At 44.4% G+C, this 25,157-nt stretch overlaps 1 protein-coding gene across 1 annotated transcript in view; it reads right to left on the reverse strand.

Moving 5' to 3' along the window:
- Sh3tc2 (SH3 domain and tetratricopeptide repeats 2) overlaps positions 1-25,157 on the reverse strand; it is a 57,778-nt gene that overhangs the window by 28,917 nt on the left and 3,704 nt on the right. Inside the window, exons 2-8 of the mRNA XM_087896008.1 lie at positions 21,038-21,136; positions 16,370-16,497; positions 13,473-13,578; positions 11,445-11,588; positions 10,231-10,429; positions 9,271-9,344; positions 7,259-7,454 (exon numbers count right to left, since the gene is read on the reverse strand). Of these exons, the coding sequence (XP_087752134.1) occupies positions 7,259-7,454; positions 9,271-9,344; positions 10,231-10,429; positions 11,445-11,588; positions 13,473-13,578; positions 16,370-16,497; positions 21,038-21,136 (946 nt within the window). The remainder of the gene's footprint in view (positions 1-7,258; positions 7,455-9,270; positions 9,345-10,230; positions 10,430-11,444; positions 11,589-13,472; positions 13,579-16,369; positions 16,498-21,037; positions 21,137-25,157) is intronic.

Consider the following 25,157-nt stretch of genomic DNA (forward strand, 5'->3'; position numbering starts at 1 on the left):
AGAATTGGAGAAAGACACGATGAGTCTTCAAACTAAAGAAGCACACCAAGTCCTGGGCGAAACAAATAAAAATAACATTTTTAACAAGGAATCCATTTCTGAGAGGTCTTTCCAAGTTATCGACTTCTTGTTTGTTTGTTTGTTTGTTTATTCTTACTTATGGGTTCAACTATCCACAATGTAAGTATTTCATTTAATGACATAAAGGAAATATAAATGATGGCCGGGCAAAGGTGGTACACGCCTTTAATCCCAGCATTCCAGAGACAGAGGCCAATAGATTGCTGAATTCAAGGCCAGCCTGGACTACAAAGTAAGTTCCAGGACAGTCAGGACTATGTGGAGAAAATCTGTCTTGAAAAAACAAAGAAAAAAGAAAAGGAAAGAAAAAAAGAAAAGAATATAAATAGTAAGAACACACATCTGAAATAAACCAAAGGAAGAAGAAAATAATTAAGGCAAATGTTATAATCAACAGCGCAGAAAACAAAGACAGTCAGCAAAAGAAAACATGGTTCTCTAAAAACACTAATAAAATAGACAAAGCCCCAGCACGATGTGCTTGTATTTTTTTTTCTTGCTACTTTCGCACACACACATTCTTTGAAGACGCTAGTCTATGCCTAGGCAACTTATCATTCAAGAGTATTTCATCCAAACAAGGGCTGAGGACTGACAGTCTTGCAAGTTGTGGAATCACAGTGAAAGTAACTGCCAGAGAGTGAGAGTGAGCATCCACAGTCAGCAGGGTTTAATCTGCTGTCAACACCTGATAGCAACTGCTCTCGCCTTGGTAAAACTGTAAAACAGCAAGTTCTGAGAGGAAAAAAGACTGCCTACCTGCCAAGAAACAGCCGTGACACTAACAGCATAATGCTGAGCAGCAAAAGTCGATGTCACGAGAAATAGAATTATAAACAGAAAAGCTATAAAGCATAAAAGAGAAGACAACAAAAGATATAATTTTTAACACTATGAAATTCTGAGTTCTCTCCTACTCTCTTTTTGCTGGGTCTGAGCAACTGGTTTATCAGTCTCGCTTACTTTTTTTAGTGTGGATGTCTGGGTGCATTTCCTGTTGGTTGCACTTTGTTAAAATGGACTATACCACAATGGGAGCACAATGTTTACTAAGAAGAAGGAGGAGGAGGAGGAGACTGAGAAAAAGAAGAAGAAGAAGAAGAGGAGGAGGAGGAGGAGGAGGAGGAGGAGGAGGAGGAGGAAGAGGAAGAGGAGGAAGAGGAGGAAGAGGAGGAAGAGGAGGAAGAGGAGGAAGAGGAGGAAGAGGAGGAAGAGGAGGAAGAGGAGGAGGAAGAAGAAGTCAAAGTGCTTGCCACGGAAGGCACCTGTTCCCTTGCTCAGGGAGGCTGTGGAGACCCTGCCCCATGCGCTTTCACTAAGGTCCAGTCTGCAAAGACAAAGGTCAGTGTGGAAGAAAATGTTCCTCCCCGTTTCCAAGCAAAGCCATGGTCAAGCATTGAGTTGTCCTTGAATAGAGGAGCAACTGGTTTTAAAAGGCTGAGGAACCAGAGGCTCTGCCCAAGCCCAGGTGGCCCTTGAGGAGCAGATCCTCACCTGGATTTGACAGTAAAAAGTTAAATGCCTAATTTTGGCCACTTGTTTGACCTTAAACACTCAACAGGAAAGTAAAACCAAATATTAAAATGATTGATCTATTTTCTTCCTGAGGAACAACGCAAGGGACCACACTCACCAGACGTTAGGCTTAGCTCCATATGAAATGTCATTTAGCCAATTATTTTTCACTAATGTTTTTTTAAGACAGGGTCTTACTAAGTAGACCAAGCCAACCTTGAACTCACTGAGATCCTCCTGCTTCTGCCTCCACCTCTGCCTCTGTCCCCCAAATGCTAAGGTTAAAGATGTGTGCCACCACACCCCACTTAGTGATTTTCTCCTTGTTAAAAAAAAATTACCCAGATACTATGACTTTTGATCAATTCAACCAAGAGAGCCAAGCCCATTATTTTAACCTACAAATTAAATGGTGGCTAAATTATTTCTTCTCTTCCTCTGCTTCCCTCCATCCAAAGCCACCTGGGATGGACCTCACACTGTGATTCTAGCCACTCCAACACCCACTGAAGTGTCTGAAATCATGCTGAGTTCATTCATCACTCTCAAGTCCAGTCTTGGAAAAAAAGACTTGGAAAAAAAGAAGAGGGAGAAGAAGAGAAGCTCAGTAGATGAATGAGATGAAAACACTTCTGAGTCTCAAGACGTTCTAATGCTCTTTGATTTGGACAGTTTAAAAAGTAACCTGTGCTCTGGTTTCTCCTGGTTCCATGTCTAGGGCTTGTCATTCTCATACCTTTTCCCTTTACTTCTCCCTCACATCTCTTCCCAGGCACCAATCAAAGGCTTCTTTTCCTCACACCTGACAGTTATCCAAAGGAAGCAGCCAAAGAATTTTTTGGCATCTCAGATAGACCCACTGGATGGAGTACCCCACACGCTACACCTGACACCCGCATCCAGCTCGACAAAGCCAAGTCAGTCATCGACAGACTTCTATAATGGCAATTGGGGTTCCCTCTTCAGAGGGAAGTGGTAAGAAAAGGAACTAGAAATTGATCAATTTGCCTAAATGGGAAAAAAAAATCTCAAAGAAAAATAGCCAGTTTCTTTCCTGGCTAAAATCAAGAAATGTCCTTGGGTTCTTCGCAGTATCGTTCCTGCTAAAGGTTTGGGGGTGCTGATCCTTGATCTGGTTTTTAAATGATTTTAGGGTAACTTATTCAGAGTAGGGAATTACAGTAGCAATAAAGGCCCAATAAGAAAAAGCTTCTGGGACTGGAGAGATGGCTCAGTGGTTAAGAGGACCGCCTGCTCTTACAGAGGTCTTGAGTTCAATTCCTAGAAACTACATGATGGCTTACAACCATCTGTAATGAGATCTGGTGCCCTCTTCTGGCCTTCAGGTATACATGCAGACAGCACACTGTATACTATAAAATAAATAAAATCTTTAAAAAATAAAAGAAAACTTCTGGATGCTGCAGAGATGGCTCAGCCATTAAGAGCACTTGATCAAACCAGATGGCCAGGTTTGATTCCCACCACCCATAAAGTGGCTCACAACCATCTGTAACTAGGAGATTCAACACCATCTACTGGCCTCCACAGTCCCCAGGCATGTACATGCTATACAGACATACATGCAGGCAAAACACTCAACCACATAAAATGAAATCATAAAAATTAGAGATTAAAAAGAAAAATAAACTTCTGGTCAAAAGAATCCAGCCTCTGGCCTAGTGTTCCAGTTGAGCCAGGTTGATCACCTGGCCATAGGAGTAGTACCCCAAGGAAGGCAGGTTCTGTTTAAGTCATGCCAAAGAGATAGGCAGAAGAATTTATCCTTTAATGAGATACTGTCCTTTTTCCTTCTCAGAATCCCCACCCCTTATGCAGAAGTGCACCAGGTTCAAACATGCGACTTCTTTAAGTCTGTCCACTTTTTTAAATTATCCAGAAAAGTTTAACTTCTTTTCTTCTGTCTGTCTCTTTTCTAAGTATCTTTTCCCTTAGGATTTTGGTTTCCTTCCTCTTTCTCCAATGTTCCCCTCCCTTCCTCCATGTGGCTGACTTCCATGCTAGCTGAAATATCACAGGCTTTCCTCCATTCTATGCTCCTCCTCTGGGCAGTGGTTGAGATTTATAACTTGCCTGCCCTGGGTTCTGCATTATTTCAAGTGCAAATAAGACTGTTCTTGAACTTTAATAAACATAAAATAAAATAAATGCTTGCCGCAAGTTTTACAGGCTTGTTTTCTAGCTGCCATTACTGTGAATCTAGGTGGCTGTCATTAAAATTCTGTCAAAAGAAACCACATCCCTTTGCTTCCTTGGACAAGCATTCCTTTGCCACGGGGCTAAAGCACCAGTCAAAGGCTATTTTGAAAACAACCCTGGGGAAACGTAGTTCTCAACACATAGACAGTTGGGTATGCATACAGACATGTACACCTACCAATGTCATAAAAGGTCCTATACATTCATGTTCACACCATTTATGGGACACTAGGAAGAGTGTGATGTAAGCAAACACTGCCGTCTTTCTCAAAAACCCTTCACAAATAAACAGACACAGTCTAAGAGCGGCACCCTGTGGCATTGACAGGCACACTGCCCAGGCATAACACACAGGAACTTCAGCAGTGTGCTGATGTGAGGCCAGATTGCTCGACTGTCATACCTCTGATCTTGACCTCTAAACTCACGCTCCATCCTTACTGTGGTCCAGGGACATCTGTAGTCAGTCCAAAGAGTACTTCTAGGGATATAAGGGCAAAAGGTCTCCCTACCTCTCCCACTACTCCCTGGTTCCTGAGTCTTATCCCCTAACTGCAAATATGCAGTTTCTGATGCATTGGATCCCACAGATGACCAGGGCACTGCCACACCCTTTGATGTGGACAATGCTGTTCCTCGGTGAGAGAAGGTGACCTTATAGCTAAGCACCAAACCAACTTAGTGAGCCCGAGTTGTCATCTGGGCAGTGTCTGAGTCACAGAATTCCAAATACAATGGATAAACTTGAAAACCAACCTCTAACATCCTATTAAAACTGAACCTCGAAGATTAGCATGCACAATGGTGACAGCGATGCAATAATAAAAGCCACGACACCAAACACTGACACACCGTACCAGGTTTGCACGCTCCGTGTGCATGATCTAATCTAGGCTCATGGCAACCCTATCAGGTAGAGCTAACATCACACACATTTTACAAATAGGAAAACTGAGGGCCAGAAAGATAACTCACTATGTGCAAAGCACAGAGCTGGTTAGTTCTTGAAGACATGAGATCTTTTAGCCAGTCTAATCCAGAAATCTGAAAAACGGTAAGCTTCTATACCTACAAATCCTTCCTGTTGTCAGCCACAAAGGCCGTTTCCCAGCCAGTCATCCTCACCCACTGATGCCAGTAACAGTGTTAGCCACCCCAGCGTCTCCTGGGCAGCTCCTTCTTCAGGGGCCTCCTTTTGTAGTCTTTCTGCTTCCCTCCTCAGCTATGGAAATGGCTCTTTCCCCACTAAGTCTCTGCTCTTTTCCTTCTTTCTTCCTCTCATCAGGACCTCCGTTACTGGATTCATACATTTGATGCTGAGATTCTAGTGTTCTAGATACAGGGCTTTGGATTCAAGCCCCTTTCCTGGGATGTCCCTACTCTCCACCTCCTACAAAAAATAAAGTGGTCATTTAGACTGGTATCTTTCACCTGGCTGCCAGCTAGCCCCACCTTCTATAACTATCATGGCCCAAGCCCTTCTCAGAATATGTAGATGGAGTCTTTGGGGGCAAGACACAGATATTCATTGGTGCAAGTCTCTCAGATTCCTTAACTTCCTGGTGGTTGCTACTCAGCCCCAGAGTCTCCTCCCCCTCCACACTCCTCCTCCAGGATCCCAGCCTTAGCCTTGTCCCCGGATTCCTGTCTCCTAGTCAGTGCCCTGTTGATATATACCTCACCCAAAGCCAGGCAGCACCCATCATCTCTCAGCCTCTGCAGACATTCAGACACTCGGCATCCTCCGTAAGGTACAGGGAACACCCTACACAGTCTCCCCACCTTCTGCCTCAGGGAAAGCCATGCCAGGTCTTGGCTATACCAGTGTCCTCCAGGTAACCTGTCTCCAAGAGGATGACTTGCCTTTTTCCCATGATGCAAAGTTTAACTCAAAAGTCGCCTTTCTCGTAATAGCACTCTTGCTCTCTCTCTCCCTCCCTCCCTCCCTCTCCCTCTCTCTCCTGTGCCTTCTTTGTATTTTTTCTATTTTTTATTTTAATTAAAATGTAATAACATAATTTCCCCCTTCCCTTTCCTCCCACCAGCCTTTTCCATATCCCCTGTCTCCTGTCTCTCCCATTTCCTCTGCCTAACTCCCTCTCCTGAGAGTTCTGTTGACAGCCCTGTCCACTTTATAAATCCCTACTGTCCTCCGCCCCTCCCAAGATGGCAAGGAGTGCCTTCCCTGTCCAAGGATTCAGATTTCGCACTTCTACATAGAAAAATGGCCTTTCTCCTCTCCCTAGAAATGGCAGATCACAGAGGGAGTTTCTGCCCTCTGTCTACTCTCTTGGTTGACTCTTTTTCATGAGAGAGGAAATAATCCTAGTATAAATACTGAACGCATTAGATAGTCCTTGGGTAGTCTTAGATATTCCTTCTATAGCTGTAGCTATCTATTACTTATGCAGCAAGATATTCCTAATGTAGCCAGAGGTATTTTTAATGTAGTCTTAGGTATTCCTTACAGAGCCATAGATGCTCCTCATGTAGTCTTAGATATTTCTTGTGTAGCTGTAGTGACTTCTTATGTAACCTTAGATACTTCAAATGTACCCATAAATGTTCTTTATGGGCTCACAGATACCCATTACATAGGCTTAAATATCCTTCACGTAACCTTAGAGAATCCTCAGATAACCTTAAATATTCCTTATGTAGCCTTGGTTTTTCCTTTGATAGCCTTAGATAATCTCTGTGTAGCTTTAGATATTCCCCCACTGTGGAAGACTGTGGCCACAGTGGCTTCGTGTATGGAGGCAGATTTACCTTTCCCTGTGTGCTTGCCTGAGCCTGACTTTCTGCTTCCCTATTACCTTGGGAAGCCCACCCAAACAGACCAGGCAGCACTGCCTGTCTCTGCCCTTCCCATGACAGGGGGTTGGATGGACTACCCACCTGCTGCCAATTGATCAGAAGCATAGGTTTGCTCCTCAGAACCAGCCCTTCCAGAATCAGAACCAGAGAGGAGGAGAAGGTACCTCTGGTTCTCCTTGCCAGGACTGACTTCACAAGTTCAAATTTTAACCTGAACACCAAGTGTATGAACATCTCCAAAGAACCTGCCTCCCTGACCTAACAGGAATGTCATTGACCAAGCCAGTAATCTTCTGCTCTCTGTTTAGGTTCATCCTTTGACTGGACATGGTAAGTGATGGGATCCAGAACCTTGTGCTGTATGTACCCTTGGTGCAGAGCCTTTGGTCTTGAGGCTCTGCTTCTCCATTTGAACACAGCGAGGCCTCAAAGAACAACTGTTGAAGAGAACTGAGATGATTCTTTCTTTGATTGTGCCTCCTTCCTAGAACTTCCTGTGTCCACCTTGGATGTCAGAAGGAGACCCTCTGGTTCCACATCCAGGGTACCCCCTCCACCCTCTGCAAAGCTGCTCAGAGGGGAAGAGAGCACTGGGGAAGTCAGCTGGGACATCAAACATACTCACACTGGGGAGCAGGAATCTGGATCTATGCTCCTGGTGGGGACAAAGCCCACTTCTCCTGAGGTCACTGACTTCCCAATGAACCACTGCAGCCCGGGGATAACAAAGCCAAGGATCTCAATGCTTTCTCCCTGGAGGAAGCTCAGTTCATCCTTTTCCTCTTGTTTGTAATCCATCAGGGCCTTGCACCGTCCTCTGCCTGTAGAAGACATCATACAGGTCAACTAGAAAGCTATATAGGAGTGAATCTTCCCCTGTCTATCAGTGTGATACAGGCTAGAGTATCCCAGCCTTAAGGAATTTTAATAATTTAGTCAGATCACACACACACACACACACACACACACACACACACACACACACAAATCAAACTGGTAGGAATGGCCAGGGCTAGTAGGTTTTTCATTTTACCAAACTAGAACAATACAAAAAGGAGCTACAATCCAAATGCTTTTCACTATCATTTTTTTAAAAAAAGAAAAGACACAAGTATAAGGAAGATATTCTCAGAATACAGAATATGCACGCCTTTAAACTAGTTAAGCTTATAGGAAATTGGGATGTTCCTTGTATTATCCTCAACAGATTCTACCACCATCGTACATCTCATCACCATGCTTGGCACAAGACCCCAGAGCAGTGCTTAAGAATCTTTACAGCAGAAGATGCCTACATCTCCTTCCAGCTGCTTCAGTCACTGTGACACCTGATGCTCTTCAATACTGGAGTCAAATGCAAAGTGCATCATGCCTGGTACCTAGTGGACTTTCCGAAGATGCTACTGTACAATCGCTGGTAGAACAGGGTGCTGCAGGGAAACCAGAGGGCTCTGGGATTACCCTTAAAGCTATAGGGATTACCAAGTTTGATGAATGGCTCCCCTAGGATCCAGTAACAATGCTTTTGAGTATGGTACTGTCTAGTTTACAAAGCACATTTCCATTCTCAGGTTTTCCTGGGGGCTGAATGCCAAACAGAGTACCCAGCAGAATTCCCTCTTCATGGAGGGAAGCAGTGTTGAGTGATGCTCTAAGGGGTTAACCTGCAGTCACGCTTCCCAGCTACTGACCACCTCTCCTGCACATCTGCGTAGTTCTTGGGACAGCGTTTGGCTTAATTACACCACTTTTTTATTGAGAAGATAGAAGCCCAGTGAAGGCAGGGAGTGCCGGTGTGAGGTTGTGTAAACCACAACAGACTCCAAAGTCCCATAGTTCTGACTGTACACAGGTTGTGTTTCTTCAAATGCTAATACCCTTGCTTATGGCCAATTACTGCAAAGTTCTAATACTTTGATTCTGTGACTCCTCCTAGTTGTTTTAAGTGTCATTAGGGTTTGGGACTTGTAAAACTATTTTTTTTAAAACTAGAGATACATAATAAAATGTACTAGAATATAGGGAGTTGCAAGGATACAGTTTCAGCAGTGTATTTTAGATATTTTGTTATCTAGTTAGCACATAAACAGCGACGTGTGTGTGTGTGTGTGTGTAGACAGAGATTAGCTGACATGTGGTGTGTGGGGGGGGATGTGGGTGTGTGTGTGTGTGTGTTAGTGTGTGTGTACAGGTAGATGTGTGCATAGTCCATTATCTATTCATCCAGTGTTTCCTGGGTACTCACTATGTCCTAGGCACTAATAGTCCCCCTAAATCACATCATGCTATGGAAAATCAGAAAATATTTGGGTAAAGAGTTGGGAACCAGTGGCCTGCAGGTCACATTTGACTCAAAATTGTTTCGTTTGGCCCATGCGAGCCTTTTTTTCTATCGATCTATCTTTAAATCTCTCTCACCCACCCCATTCCCTAACATCCCTCCCCCAGCCCTCTCCACATATATGTGTTCTGCCTGTTCATGTAGTTAGGGATCTGTTTCCTCAGCCCTGGCCAGAATCTCACGTCACAGGCAAAGACCCCAGGCATGCAGACAGTAACCAACTTCCCACATTCCAGCAGTGAGACCAGGAAGCAGGAGAATATCATCGGCCCATCAATGCTGCTTTCATCTCATACCAATATGACAGGAACCTGTCCAGTCTCTCTTCCTGGGAAGACCACAGATTCCTGGGTAATTCTTTAGGAACCATCTGCCAGTGGAAACAGGAAGTTTTAAGATGTTATAACAATGAACAGAATAGTCCCATAGAAAAATGATGGTGGTGTCACTGTTATTTAATCTTATTTTAATGGCAGCAAACTTAGAGCTTACGTTACGCTGTAAAGATGAAAGTTTGGGATGTTTCCTAGCTCTGCAATTCTCCTGCCAGTTAAGTAATTTACACACAACCTTTAGTATCCTCACTGCCAGTTCTGCCAGGATCAGGCAGACTGTGTAAGAAGTGAAATAATGGTATCGCTCTATAATCTCAAGTTTACCATATCCTCCAGTGGGAAGAACATGCCTGAGGAGATAATCTAAAATGGAAGTTTCTGGGTCCAATACCAATAGACTCAGAGGAGGGTCAGGGAGCTGAATTCACAGTAACACCCTCAGGTGACCCTGATTTAAGTGGTCTTAGTCCGTGCATTGAAAAGCACTTCAAGAGGCTGGAGAGATGGCTTGGTGGTTAAGAACACACACTGCTCTTCCGGAGGACCTGGGTTCAATTCCCAGCACCCACATGGCAGCTCACAATTGCATGTAGTTTCAATTTCAGGGGATCTGGCACCATCCCAGACATGCACGCAGGCAAAACACCAATGCCCATAAAATAAAAATAAATTTAAAAACAGAAAAGCTCTTCGATAGAGGTCATACATTTCATCCTATATACTATGTTCATCTAAAACTTAGAGTTTTCTTCCACTTTCATCAAATAATACAATCAAAATAGACTAGGGTATTAAAAAGTCACCTCAATTTTGTCTTCTTCCAGACACCAGGAATACTATAGCTAAAAGGATATCTATTCTATTTTGTACAAGTTTCGGTGGGCTTCAGGACCCTCCCCCAGGGAGTGGGCAGCTACTCACTGATGGAAAGGGACAGACAGGGGCTCCAGGGCTGACACAGGCACCAGGCCCTTCTGACCCGTCACTAAAGACACGCTTTCCCACTCAGATTCGCCTTCCGGGAGCACGGAGATTAGCTCATTCTTGCACAGTGTCAAATATTCCCCATCCTTTTCATCTGGCTGAGCCACGGAGCAGGTGGCTCTGCAGAAGAAGTGGCCTGCAGAGAACGAGAAAAACATTCCAAGGAGTAGCTGGCAACGGGAGAATCTCCGATAAGGTACCACTTAGAAGCAGAGCCCAGACAACTTTCTTTCTCTGAGTAAAGTCCACTGTCCAGGAGGAAGCACAAGGACTTTGAACTGTGATCCCGAGGAGTAAGAACAGCCACTGACGGGGTGTTCCCTTAAAATCAATACTAACAGATCTGAGTAATGGGGGAGAATACAGCTAAATTGGGCTTTTCCTCAAAAAATAGAGATGAAGTAAACCGCCCCCCCATCCTGGAAATATGTGTGCATTTACTAAACTCTGGCTGTCTTTGCAACCCTGTGATTCACTCAGAGCCACTGAGAGAAAGGAAATCAGTTTAGATGGAAGCAATGGCTCTGACTGAACTTTGCATTGGTGCAACACAGACTCCATCAAAGGGGTTTGCAATGGGATTGGAAAGAGAATCGCTCTTGTAAAACTACTGGGAACCAATCTGGCTTCCAATATGTTTTAAGTGATCAGACTTGAACAACTGTAAGTCTGACGGCATCTACCCTTGTGAAAAGGTCAGATAGGGTGCTTCAGCTGACTCCTCGGCATTGTTATTGAATTTCATGAAAAAAATTTGGGTTTTCCGAGTTATAAATTTACTTTACACTCAAATTACATCATGTGTTCATAGAACCGTCTCACAATCCTGGAGATCATTAGAATTACATGGGAAACTATTTTTAAAATGCCAATCAATGCCAGGGTCCCCACCTCCAAGAACTCTACCAGTCTAGGAGAGCCTGGCAGCCCACCCTCCAAACCTCCAATCTCCCTGAATATGAATCAGTGAGACCAACTAACACAACTGTTTGCATGATGCCAGGACCAGGCTGAGAGGGATGTTTGAAGTTTCGTTACAACAGACGGGTTGGCTAATGCATGTCTTCCTCTTTTGGTATCTTAATCATCTGAGGGACTCCAATAACAACATCTCAATGCGGCTCCCACCCCAAATCCCATGCCAGACTCACCTTCCTGCAGTAAGAGGCCCAGGTATATTTTCTCCAAGTGACTGTCATCTACAGACACTTGGATCTCTGTGTCATCCACCAGCCTGCAGTTGAGCCAGTACTTGTGGTCAAAGAAGAGCTGTTCCAGACACATGGACACATAGCCTAGAGGTCAAACCCACACAGCTGAACGAGGTGAGTTCTGCCCTGAGCGACCACCAAAGAGAAAGCAGGTTCCATCCTGCCTTCAGACCCAGAGTCACCATTTAAGTGGAGCAGAGTGCTAAGTAGACACCTTTCTAGAATGAACTGATTCTTCTCAATATCCACTAGGAAATACAAGTTGAGTTTAAGTCATGTTTACCATTCTAAGCATTTCATGGTCTCCGTAAGTGCATATTTATCTTTTTAAATCTTTCTACATTTATTCTCTCTCTATATATATATGTGTGTGTGTGTGTGTGTGTGTGTGTGTGTGTGTGTGTTGCGGGGAGGGGTAAGCAAATACACTCATATACCACAGTGCCTGAGCAGAAGCCAAAGAACACTTTGCAGAGTCAGCTTTCCTCCACCGTGTGGGTTTCTGGGTGGAACTCAGGCTGTCAGGCTTGGTGGCACGTGCCTTCACCACTGAGCCATTTCATTGACCCTCAGTTGCTTTTTCTAATACAGCAATGGAGGTCTTTCAGTGTGCTGTGTCAACTCTGAGGGTTCCTAGACTCCCCTTCAAGTTCTAACCTGAAGCTCAAATCTCTGTACTCTGATGAGGCTGTGACAGCCCACGGAGTCAGAATCCCATTCCACCATCTTCTCTGACTCTGCCCTCCCATACAGCCTAGGATGCTCCGCCTTGTTACAAGCAGAAATGGCTGGGGATGTGGGACAGTGGTCAGAGTGCTCACCTAGCATGAGCAAAGCTCTGGGTTTGAGTCTCAGAATTGAAAAGAGAGAGAGAAAGGAGGGGGAGAAAGAAAACTTAAAACTATGTAAATTGTAAAAAAAAAATCATTATTATATGTCAACATTCTTCTGAACATGAATTACTCATATTGAAATTTTGCTTCTTTTGAGTCTTCTTCACTATTCCTATAATGCAATAACCTGCGACTCTCCACCTTCACTGTCTACTACAAAAGTCTTCTTAAACTTGGAAGTTCACACCTAGGAGTCTTGTAAAAATGCAGAGACTCATTAGCAGGTCTGAGCTAGGGCCTGGACTTCTGAGCCTGCAACACCAGCACGCTCCAGGGAGTGAACAAACTGATCCACAAAGAAAAACCTCAATGCCGACCATCTGTAATGGTCACAGGCACTCCATCCCAGAGAGCAGGAAAATCACCGTGAATATAAGAGAAGGTTCCCCCTCCAGTCAAAGGTCACTTTGACCTTTAGCGCAGCTCAGCATTGCCCTCTAGGTACAAATACAGGGAACCCAGTGTTCTCTCTGTAAGGCAGCAAATGTTCAACAATTAGGTGACTTGGCTTTGAAGCCATCAGTTCCTACCAGATGTCTTTTGTCCTGGAACAGAGGATGAAACACTGCCCACTACAGTGGCAATGTCACTGTGCCCTGACATCTGTACCTTTCTAGAAAACTCTGAAGACTGGGGCCACTTCCCATCAGGGTCTCCCATCTCTTTCTTTGGCTCTTTTACAAGTACATGGGACAAAGCATCTTCAAGCTTTAGTATTTAGAGCAGCTTCCCACTCCTCCTCAGGAATACTTGTCTTTCCTCTTAAGGAACTCAACATCTGTCTCACGGCTTCCAATTCAGTAGCTCACCAAATGGGTTGTCCAGTTATGTAATTTAAAAAAAAAAGCTCTCCCTGGACATAGGGAAATAAATTTCTTCACATGACATTTTAGAGTAATAGTTAATATTTATTTTAGAATTAGCTTTAGAGAATTTATGATATTTCAAAAGGCTAACCATCCATTTCAGGGCTGCATTTCTTTTAACTCTCAGAGACCAACCAGTTCCCTGATGTCAGGCTCAAGAGCTGGCTAGATTGAGAAGCATGTTTCTCCTCTACCTACCCAGGGCGTACCTAAGTTCAGGTAGGTGGAAAACTTCCAGATTTCTTCCACAGTCTTGAAGGTGATGAGGAACTGGTCCTTCTGGGACTGAATGCTCACCAGCCTTGCAGAGAGATCCTGAGCAAGAGCAACAAGTCAGCGTGTGGTCACAGAGTCCTTTAAGGAGGTCATGTGAGGACCCAGCGTTAATCACCAGCAGATGAATGGCTACTAAGCAAGATGCTATAAATCATCTCTCACGGCAAGGACTGTCTACATTATGCTTACTGCTTATGAATGCCATTATTTCATATCTTTCACATTTGGGTTATTTTACAGTCTTATTGCCCTAAACAGCCCTGGGATAACTACCTCAATAGATAAATCTTTATGCACATCCTTGCTTGCACACAATTCTAAGAAGCACATGCATCGTCTATTCAAAAATGCAGCCACCCAAACAACCTCCAAAAATATTTGCCAATGTATTTGCATAAGAAGAACAAGAAGAGGCCTGGGACCTCCTTGCTGTCTAAAATGGAACAAAGTAGGCTTGAACCCGTGGCACTTGCTTCCCCTCTGACCATCCCACCCCAGGGTCAGGAACTGCTAGACCCCGTCCTTAGGGAGTCTACAGGGAAGAGGATCCAAAAGAAGAGCCCAAGCCCAGTGGGAATCTGCAATCTGTCAACACCAGAGAGAGACTCAGAAGCCCCAGGTTCAGAGCAGGTATAGACCTTGAGAGCAAGCAGGGCTGCTGGGTTAAAATATATATATATATATAGTGAATTTGCTAGATGTCAGACCTTTGTAAGGTAAATCTTCACAACGCTTCATTCAGCTACCACAATAAATACCTGGAAAGAGTGTGATAGTGGTATTTAGTCCACTCTAAGACAGGTTTTTGTGTTAACTCACAAAATGAAAGACGAGGAAGTGCATCACCCAGCCTAACAGGGCAGGCGCACTTTCCTTCAGATCTACACTAAAAAAGGATGAGCATTCTGTTTAATAGTATCGTGAAGCTACTAGCATCGCCCCAGTTTTGTAAACAAAAACGATGAGGACACAGAGAGGTGAGGTAAATTGCCTAGGGTCTCCTACAGTGAGCGCGCTACAGAGCCCTGATTATCTCTGGGATACAGCCAGCTTCTGGCCTCAGCCTCCACCCCTCAACATACTCAGCTCAAGTACGATATAGCCTAACGGACAGCTCTCGCCATCAAACTCTGCTCCTGCCCACAGCAAAGGTCGTTTAATTGGAAGGGAAATTCATTAAAGCCATCGGCAGCAGGTGTCTTTACTTCCTGAATTCCAGGAATTAAAATAGAATAAAATTTAGAAGCCCAGGGCAGGAGAAATGGCTCAGGAGGTAAAACCACTTGTTGTTCAAGCATAAGGACATGAGTTTAGGTCCCGTCACCCATGTAAGAAAAATCAGTTGTCGTCCATACACCTGTAACCCCAGTACTGAGGGGTGGGGGCAGAGACTGGAGGAATGCTGGGGCTTGCGGGCCATCAGCCTGGTTCCAGTGTAAGTGAAACTCCATCTCAAAGGAAAAGAGAGAAAAGTGACAGAGCAGGACACCTAATGTCCCCCTCCAGCCTCCTCGAATGCGCAAGCATGGTGATCTGCACGGTGCATGCACATCCTCACACATACGCATACATGCACAAGCGCATACACACACATATGCATACAAGGACTGCGCATACACACAAATGCACACACATGCGCATGCACCACAGTCACACACAGGGACACGCGTTTCTTTTTAACTTTTAGCTATTGATTATGGAGCAGATACCATGACTACAGTGTACTAAACAAAGCTCTACAGGCGTAGCCTTGCTTTCTTCTAAAACCCAGCCGCTGTCACTCAGTTACATGACAGCCACACACTTTTCTCCTTTTAGCTTGTGCCAGATTAAGGAGGAAATAAAAAGAATAAGACATATTAGATTATCATGTAAAGCAATACTTTCTTTCCCCACTACCGACCACAACAAATTCTCTCTGTTTCTGACTCTCAGTCTTTGATCAGACCTTTCATAATACCAAATACAACTTAATCTATCTACTATGAAAGTCCATTTAATTTATTTCATTTTTACTCTCATCCCAACATTTATAGTTATGGCTTTTTCACTGACAATATTAATACTTTAAAAATATGTGCTTGGCCAGGCAATGGTGGCATATGCCTTTAATCTCAGCACTTAGGAGGCAGAAATAGGCAGATCTCTGCGAGTTTGAGGCCAGTCTGGCCTACAGAACTAGTTCCAGGACAGTAAGGGCTGTTACACAGAGAAACCTGTCTTGGGTGGCTGGGGGGCGGGGGGAGGGAAGAAAGAAAAAAAAAGAAAAGAAAAAATAAAATATGTGCTTGCCAGGTGATGATGGCATACACCTCAGGTGGATCCCTGTGAGTTCAAGGCCAGTCTGGTCTACAGAGTAAGATCCAAGACAGTCAGGGCTACCCAGAGAAACTCTGTCTTCAGGAGAAAAAAAAGAAATGTGTTCAATGTTTACCAAGACCCAAGGAAAAGGAGAAAATGGACAGTTATTTGTGTCACAGAGAATGAACTTGGAGTGATGGGGATAGAATCTTCTGGAGACAAAGATAAGTGAATTGTGCATTTTAAATCACAATGGGAAAATATGTGAATGTTGTACCCTAGTAACAAAACAAAATTCAAATGTAGCAAGTTATAGGGGAAGTATACTTCTGAGGCGGTTGCTATAAATATCCTGATTCTGCATTAGTGCAAGTAACTTGACCAAATTTGGGGGCCAGGAGGGGGGTTCCTCTGGTTTAGGCCACTTTACTGTTTGACAGCCAGATGTTTTTGAGGGGATGTACTTTGTTCCAGGCCCAGTCCGTGCTATTAGGGACCCGAGATCCGAGAGCCAGCCACCCCAGCTCACCTTAAACAGTGCACGGACTTCATGGTCTTCATTCTCCAGGGCCCAGAGCCGCCTCCGTGCAGCCTCCTGCAAGGGTGCATTGACACAGCTCCTGAAGCGACTCTTCACACAGAATGAGAGCACCAGGTCTGCAAGAGAGCAGAGAGAGATGCAAGGCTGCACACACAGTGAACGAGAGCAGAAAGAGATGCAAGGCTGCACACACAGTGAATGAGAACAGAGAGAGATGCAAGGCTGCACACACAGTGAACGAGAGCAGAGAGAGATGCAAGGCTGCACACACAGTGAACGAGAGCAGAGAGAGATGCAAGGCTGCACACACAGTGAACGAGAGCAGAGATGCAAGGCTGCACACATAGTGAGCGAGAGCAGAGATGCAAGGCTGCAGACATAGTGAATGAGAACAGAGAGTCAAAGCTGAACCCACAGTGAACGAGAGGGAAGGAGAGAATGTTTCGCCCACGAGCCCTAAATTGCTATCCTCCACTGACGATAGATCAGAGTAAGCTAAAGATTTCTCCATGTTCCCTTTCCAAGTGTCCTCCCTGGGGACAGGGAAAGACACTGAAGGTCAGCAGGGCTCTGGAGAGGGGCACAGTGGTCACTTCTGCTCAGGTGCTGATACAGAACCAGCCAGGACGGACCTTGCTTCCAGCAGACGATGTGTGAATGTTCCAAATGAAGGCTACATTATCCAAACTGAAGGGGATGCATTTATACACAAATTTATTTTCATTAAACATATTTCTGTTTTAATTTATTTTTATTTTGTGTGCATTGGTGGTTTGCCTGCATATGTCTATATGAGGCTATCAGATCTTGGAGTTACAAACAGTTGTAAGCTGCCATGTGGGTGCTGGGAATTGAACCTGGGTCCTCTGAAAGAGCGGTGCTCTTAACCACTGAGCCATTTCTCCAGTCCCTACACACAAATGTACACTAGGAAATAAATATTATCTTATGATCTGTTTGCACACATTTTCCCAACCTGTTTTTCATGCTTCAGGACTAACATTTCTTATGACAACCAGGGAGATACTAAGAGTCAATCTTTATTTTCTTCAGAGATCACAGTCATTTAACAAAAACTCCTTGAAGCCTCCTGGAAGTCTGTTTAGATGCACTCGTACAACAAAGAACAAGGTTAGCTCCTGTTCCCATGAGTGATGCTTGGACAGAACTGCCTGCCAAGGATTTCTTCTCATAGAGAAAAGAACTAAGGAGGGAGGAAAATGCAATGGAATCAAGAAACAGTTATATGCAGTTGGATATGTGTTTGGGGTTGTTAGAAGAGGCCACACAGGATGTCCCTTTGCTACAGAAATTGTCCTTTCAGAAATGGTTTCTTCAGATATGAAGTATCAAGTTTGTTAATAATAAGCTAACAGGAGAAATAGAAGCATTGGGCTGAATTCAGAGAAACCAGCTCCTCATCCCAACTTGGCTGAAGCCAGGTTATAGAGATGGCCCTTATCCTGCGGGTGGAGTCCACAGGGCAGTCTGAACGCCCACGTGGAAAAGGCCCATTTGCAACCCAGAGGTGCTGAAAGTACTGTCTGCGGCTGCAGGTCAGCTCCTGCACACATTCAAACGACCTGCATCTAGGTAAGAGGCCATTTCTTCCACTCAGATCCTCTCTGATCTGTGTTCCCTCCAGTCTACCTAAGTCCCTCTCCACATCTGGCCATTCTCCCCAGCTCCATCTGGCAGTCCTTCATGCTAACCTCCAGGATGAATGATAGCACAAACAAGAAGCCAAGGGAGGATTCTCAGACCCTCAGGTTCAGGGATTAGCTCTGCTCTCAAGCCTATGCCACCCTGAGCAGTTAACTACCTTTGTATGCTTGATAGTCCTGTTAGAAAAAAAAAATGGTTTTGATAAGACCCATGACAGGGCTTTGAAAGGGACCTTTTCCAAAGAGCTATGCATATACCTCTTCTCTTAGTTCCTGGCCCATAATAAATGCTCAATACATGTGAAGCTTTTGGACCATCCCTCAGTCCCAATACCCCAGCAATTCTGCTCACCAATGTCCTCAACTGCTGATACTGTTAACCTTGACAATAGCTGATACTGCTGGCTTCTGTTCTGCTAAACTCCGTCTCTCCTGCCTTCCAAAACCTAAGGCAAACTCCCTCTTAGGATCTCCAAAATCACTGCTGCCCTCTGGTGGTGTCCTCATTGTGACTCTTCTTATGATGTGTGAACCCATGTATACAAAATGGAGAGATCCTGAATTTGAATAAACCATCTTTTAAAATCTTAGTTGATACTGAGAGCAGAACTTCTGGGCAGGTGGAATCCTGTAATACCCCAAATCACCACACGGGGCAGTAAGTCCAGTTCACTCTAGTGCAGACTGCAGCAGGCTGTGTCCTATTTTAATCTTTCTGGAAGCCAGGCCAGTAATGTACTGATTCTGTCTGGGATCGACCTGCATCAAGCTAGGTTGAAAGCTAGCACCAAGTCTCCCACTTCCACACCATGACCTTCCTGCAAGCTCTGCCTGGAGATTCGGTTTCATCGAATGACACCCGTTGGAAAGTTATCCACTTTCACGCACTAGTAAGACAATATGCTGACTCCAGCGCGGTTCTGAGCAGCCAAAGGCAAAGTCAAAGGGTTTTCTGGGACGGCCCAAGCTTACAGATGTCAAGCAGGTGAATGACCCAAGAGCAAGATTTGTCTCATTACTGTCGAGATGGCTCAGTGGATAAGGCACGTGTTAAGGCTGATGTCCTGAGTTTGGTCCTGAGATAGACATAGTGGAGGGAGAGAGCCAATTCCCGAGTTCTGATGTGTGTACCCACACACATACAAACACACGCATAAGTAAACGTGATTTAAAACATTTAATTAGAAACTAGCATTTAGACACAATTTCCAAAGGCAAATAGACAGAACCTGGTTTGATAATTATATAATATCGATTTACATCATTTATATACATAGAGATAAATATAACTCTCTCACAAATCTTCCATCACAAGGGAAAGTATATTTTTGGAAGAGTGTGGACCATGATGGTTACAAATAGGACAAGGGTGATGGCAACTTCGCTGTCAACTCGACTACGTCTGTCATTAATTAAACCCCAAGCAGCTAGGGACACCTGTGAGGAACTTTTCTTAATTAAACCATCTGACGTGGGAAGACCCACCTTTAATTTGGATCTTTTGAGGTGGAAAAATCCACCATAAATCAGAGTCACACCTCCTGGCAGCATTCTGTATAAAGGACACGGGGATGAAGGAAGCTTCAGCTCTCTGCCTGCTTGCCCTCGCTCTCACCAGCAAGTCCATCCTTCGCTGGCATTAGAGTCTTCTTCATCAGGACTCCAGTGTATACTGCGGACCAGCTAAGGCTTTCCGACTCATAGACTGAACAATTACTGGATTGTTGGACATTGTGTTAGCACAGTCATTGTTGGACTAGCTGGACCACAGACTGTAGGACCCTCTAACGAATCCTCTTTCTATATCCTATCAGTTGTGGTCCTCTGGAGAACCCTGACGACAAGAGTTTAAGCCTCTTCCTTGTCACATAGTATATGATAGTCGAGTCGCTGTCCCTCCTGAGATTCTGCTTCCTACCTCTCCATTTGATAGGTAAGGACTTGGGTGTCACCAAACAAAGGAGATTGTGTAAAAAGAGGGCCATGTAACAGACCTCCTGACCAGGATCTGCTCTCAAAATGGTCCCCTCTAAGCCCAGTGTGGCAGCACATGCCTTTAATCACAGCACTAGGAAGGTAGAGGCAGATGGATATCAGTGAGTTTGAGGCCAACCTGATCTATAAAGCAAGTTTCAGGACAACCAGAGCTACATAATGAGACCCTGTCTTAAATACTAAATAAAAAAAAAAAAGAAAAAAGAAAAAATGGTCCCCACTATTGCTCACCAGAAGCTTTGCTACAGAAATTACACCTCCTATATCTGTCATCTGGTTTCTGCTGTAAGGTTCATCTCAATGCTATCATTTTCTAATGAGAATTCTCTCTTTGTGAATTTCACTGAAGCCACACATAAGAGGACCTTATGAGACATTAATGAAAATGGATATCTTCCATCACATTGATTTCCAAATCATTTTCTGCTTCTAAAATATTCGTTCAGATACATCTACCCAGTCAATCTCATTCTGCACACTCAGGTCTTCATTTGATTATTCATTTGCTTGAGAAATATTTGCTCAGCGCCTCGAATATGAAGAGACTGTGGTAAGTGTTACATAGGATAGAAATGGGTCCTCCACATTTTCATTCCTCATCCCATGTCTCTGCCATACATTTTCTAGACATTTATGTACTGCATACATACAAAGGCGCATGCTGAATACACATTTTTTTCAGTTTAATTCCGCCCCTATATCACCTTAGAAATCTAATAAATAAGATGTTTCTCTAACTCAGAAATTATATATGGAGTTCCTGACACATGCTGGATTCTAAAGAGCTTTGACTAACAGTCTGGGAGGTTTGTGAGTGTGACGGTATGATAAAGACACACTCACAAGATGATAAAGACACACAAAGATACACATGGAGGTAACGAGAAACGAGGGTAACAGGAGTGGGGGTCTACAGAGGGAGAGATGAGGAAGCTTCTGAAATACTCTACCCACAGGTATTTTTTTTTTATTGAACTTATCTTTGTGATTCCAATACCTTGAGTCATGTTCTGTGGCAGGAAACATTTTCCCTTGTTTTCAAGCGAGGCTGCGTCCTCACTTGATTCGGGTGGATCCTTGGAAGGAGCTTCTTTACCTGCAGAGAATAAAGCAAAAGATCAGCTGGAAGGGTACACGCAAGTCCTAAGTATGGACTGGAGGTTCCTACCAAGTGCCAGTGGTTTAACCAAGACTAGGACCTTAAGAGAAGTAGTGTCGCCATTGCCTTATAATTACTTTGTAGCCAGCTGTTATCAAAGACCCGCCATGTATGCTATCTCGATCCTGCAGCAGTCTGGGTGCACCCATTTCATTAAATATTCCCACCCAGAGGTCAAACCCAGTTCCAGGGTGCAGTCCACTGACGGTACTCCAGGTGTGTGGAGCCTACGCAGATCATTCTGGCTCTAACTGCAGCAAGGCCTAGGTCAATGCATAGGCATGGGAGGACTGGAGCGGAGTGAGAAAGAATGGTACCGTTAGAGAGATGGCTGAGGAGCGGTCATAACTCCCCATGCTGTCCACCTAGCTGCCCACAAGACGGGGTCCTGTCTAAAATCTCTCTTCCCAGCCCTCAAAATAGTTCCTGTTCCTATGGCTGCTGAAATGGAGCAAAGGGTGTAGGCCGAAGCTGTCAGAAGAGTGCCTGCCTTACATGAACAAGGTTCGGGGCTCCATTATAAGCAGCCCTACTACTGCCACCAAAATAACAGAGTCCAAAGAAGGAAGACTGTGGGCTGATAGATTGATAAGATGGCTCAGTAGACAAAGGCCATCAAACCTGATAATCTGATTTCAATCCCCAGGAAAGAACTGATCCCTGAAACTTATCTTCTGACCTCTTCTCTCTCTTTCTCTCTCTCTCTCTCTCTCTCTCTCTCTCTCTCTCTCTCTCTCTCTCTCTCTCTCACACACACACACACACACACACACACACACACACTAGATATAAATAAGTGTTAAAGGGGGACCGCAGATTGAATCACAGGGTGGGGACCAGGGCGAGGCTAGGTGAGTGGTATTTTGATTGCTTAAGGTTGAAAAGGAAGGACGAGGAAGTAGAAAGGGCAGAGAAATTCACCATCACTGGAGACGCAAAGGTGTGTCCAGCCACCACCCCCGGGCCACGTACAGCCCAGGGTAGTTCTTTCGTGCTATAGTGTCATGAATCACGCTCAGAGCTTTGCACAGCATTGAGAATACATAGCCCATGATGGGTCTTTCTTCAGTGGAAAACCCAAAAAGTTGGAAAGCCCTCCAGGACTGGCCTCTTTCATGATATTTTCCAAATACAGACAGAGGAGCTCAAGTCTTCAACACATTAATTTTGACGGATGGACTTTGTCCTCTCAGCCACAAAAATTCTCAAGAACTAAACCACTGGACCAGAACCATGCAAGCACAAGCTCCTCCTAGGAAAAAAAGGTAGATAACCTTGTTTCCAAGTAACTTACTTAATCTTCACAGCTGCCTATAAAATTTAGGTCAGAAGTGTCCAAGCCCACTGAGTCTTGCCATCTGGACCTGCAGTTTAATGACATAGCCCAAGCATGCGACAAGACTCTAGCAGTCACAATCACCCTAGCTAGTGCCAAACGTTAGCCCTCATACTGCTGTCAAATGGGTTGGCCCCTCTCCCCGGTGGGCCTCCATGGTGACATCTGGACCCCCAGGGTCTCTCTCCCTTTCTTCATGGCGGGAGCAGTTAGCACGTTGATGGGCAGTGGGAACGAATGGATCTCAGCTTGAGTAGGCAGAAGGAAGGGCCGGGTCTCCATGCAGAAAACCCTGCGGTCTGCTCGGTGCTGAAAGCTAACGTTAGTAGGCAATCTGGCAGAAATAAGATGAGGCCATCAGACTCATTCTGCGGTTCTGCCCCCAGGAGTCAGAAGTAATTGGGGGATGGGGCACTAGCTGGAAATCATGAGACTTCTCCATGGACTGGGCAGACGACATTGGACAAGGCATTTGACCTGTCCACTTCTGGGGTCTTTAATTTCTCCAGTTATGAAAGAAGGGGTTGACCAGATCAGAACTTCTGAATCCTGGCTGTTTATTTGGGTCATTCAGGCTAGGTTTAATATTTCATACATATGTGTGTATGTATTGTATATGCATATGTTGTGATGTATGTATATATTAAATCTATATGTTAAACATATATAAATATATTGATGCTTAGGCTTCATCAACATGGGTTCTGACTTTTGTGGTTTGCAGGGCAGCTACAGGAGTTACAGTTACTTTTGCTTTAAATTCCCATATGATCACATCAGTTTAAGGCAGGGTTCAGAACCACATGCACAAATCAGTGCTTCTTTGCTGCAGTAATGCTCTTGTACACTGTAAAGATTTGTCTTGTATTAGTTTAATAAAACACTGATTGGCCAGTAGCCAGGCAGGAAATATAGGCAGGCCAACCAGACTAGGAGAATTCTGGGAAGAAGAAAAGGCAAAGGGTGAGTTGCCAGTCAGATACAGAGGAAGCGAGGTAAAAAATGCCTTACTGAGTAAAGGTACCAAGCCACATGGCGAAGCATATGGGTCAATTTAGGTTGTAAGAGCTAGTTAATAATAATCCTAAGCTAATAGGTAATTAATATAAGCCTCTGAGTGTTTATTTGGGAATAAATGGCTATGGGACAGGGTGGGACAGAAACTTCCATCTATACTTTATATATGCAGTGAGCACCTAATTGGATTGTTTCTGGGTATTCTGCTCAGAGCTGAACCCTGAGGTTTTGCATTTCTAGCGTGTCTAAATGGTGTCCCCATCACTGGCCCGCGAAGCACGTATGGTGTGGTGGCTGCTCTTTTATCTTATGACAAACTTAAACCACAAAGTAAACCCACAAACATCTTTTTCCCCCTCCTTTAGAGTAAACTTTTAGTTTTAACTGCTTAATGCCATTTGGAAATCAAAATGTTTTTATTTATCCCAAAATGCTTGTCTTTATTTTGAAAACTGGAAGATTTATCACCCAGGGCTTTCATTCTCAAACAATCAGCAGAGGTGAGTGGCCACTGTCCCAGCAAAGTACAAGCTGTTCAGTCACCACAGCCCAGCCTACCCGGTCACCCTTTGTGTCCTTGCACAGAGAAAGCTCTGACGGCAGTCCCTGTGAAGTGAGCCTTCCTTCAGGAAGGGAAGTCCAAGGCAATGCCCCTGGTATGGAACACAGGTTTCATGGCCTATAAAGGAGATGTGAGGTTTGGAACGTGAGCCTGTGTGTTTGCTCCCCAGCCCCAGAGGTAGGGAGGATGGGACATTTTAAAAGATGTCTCTAAAAATAAACTTGCAGAAACTACGGCTGACTATCTGTATAATTTAAGTTGTCAATGGTTTTCTAAGCAGGGTTGGAAAAGAACTATTCTTCTCCCCACATCAATAATAATAATAATAATAATAATAATAATAATAATAATAATAATAATAATAATGTATAGACTATAATACATTAAATTCAAGAATTTTTGCTAATCAAAAGGTGGAAGCAAAAGACTGCTGCACAGCTGGCAGAGTAAAAAAAAAAGCATTAACACTGCAGACAGTCATCAAAAAACTTGAACCTAAAGTATATAAGAAAGTACATAAGAAACCTTCAAGGGGGTACTGGAGAGATGGCTTCTCAGTTGAACATACTCGTTTTATTCCTAGCACCCACACAGTGGGTCACAACCATCCGTAACTCCAGTTCCGGGGGACCCGATGCCTTCTTCTGACCTCCCCAGGCACCAAGCATGCATGTGGTACACATAGACACATGCAGGCAAAACCCATGAAATAAAATGAACAACTCTAAAGCTCTTTGAATCTGCAAGAAACAAGCATGCAGGGTAGCAATGAGCTTTGTATGTGTGTATGGTAGTAAAAGTCAACCTGCACGTGCTGGGCAGGTGAGAAGCCATGCTTGGTAAATGGAGCAGGGCCAGGAGAGAGGAGCACTTTGTGGCAGGCAGAGATGGAACAGGTCAGGTTGGAAGCTATGGGACATTCTCAGCAGTGCAGGGGCTCAATGAAAGTGATCACTCTGCTAGGAGAAGCACGGGAGGGACACAGAAGGAACCGGAAGGCGAGGCCAGCTGGAAGGCCGTTAGAAAGTCAGGGGAGGGAGTGG

Source organism: Myodes glareolus, chromosome 13, assembly GCF_982192425.1.
Source record: "Myodes glareolus chromosome 13, mMyoGla1.1, whole genome shotgun sequence".
Lineage (NCBI taxonomy): Eukaryota > Metazoa > Chordata > Mammalia > Rodentia > Cricetidae > Myodes > Myodes glareolus.